Source organism: Chiloscyllium plagiosum, chromosome 42, assembly GCF_004010195.1.
Source record: "Chiloscyllium plagiosum isolate BGI_BamShark_2017 chromosome 42, ASM401019v2, whole genome shotgun sequence".
NCBI lineage: Eukaryota > Metazoa > Chordata > Chondrichthyes > Orectolobiformes > Hemiscylliidae > Chiloscyllium > Chiloscyllium plagiosum.
Window position 1 is genome coordinate 16,458,623 of NC_057751.1, and position 390 is coordinate 16,459,012.

Sequence of the window (390 nt, forward strand, 5' to 3'; positions counted from 1 at the left end):
GGGAGTGTTGCTGAACAAAGAGACCTTGGAGTGCAGGTTCATAGCTCCTTGAAAGTGGAGTCGCAGGTAGATAGGATAGTGAAGGTGGCGTTTGGTATGCTTTCCTTTATTGGTCAGAGTATTGAGTACAGGAGTTGGGAGGTCATGTTGCGGCTGTACAGGACATTGGTTAGGCCACTGTTGGAATAGAGTCCCCGTGAATATTGTCGACACGGTTTAGCCGCTCTTAAAAGGAAGCGGTGGTAACCAAAATAAGAGGCATCAGGCTGCCAACTGCGACGACATTTGTCACTACTTGGTGGGCACAGGACACAGCCCGACGGATTCCTGTTGACGATAGGCCAACCTTACCTGGCAGCATCATATCAAAGCTGGACTTCGCGTCAGGAT

General features: G+C 50.0%; 1 protein-coding gene across 1 annotated transcript in view; it reads right to left on the minus strand.

Moving 5' to 3' along the window:
* LOC122543199 (2-oxoglutarate dehydrogenase, mitochondrial-like) overlaps positions 1–384 on the minus strand; it is a 6,840-nt gene extending 6,456 nt beyond the window's left edge. The window contains exon 1 of the mRNA XM_043681646.1: positions 352–384. Within this exon, the coding sequence (XP_043537581.1) occupies positions 352–364 (13 nt within the window). The 5' untranslated portion in view covers positions 365–384. The remainder of the gene's footprint in view (positions 1–351) is intronic.
* Between the last annotated feature and the right edge of the window lie 6 nt (positions 385–390).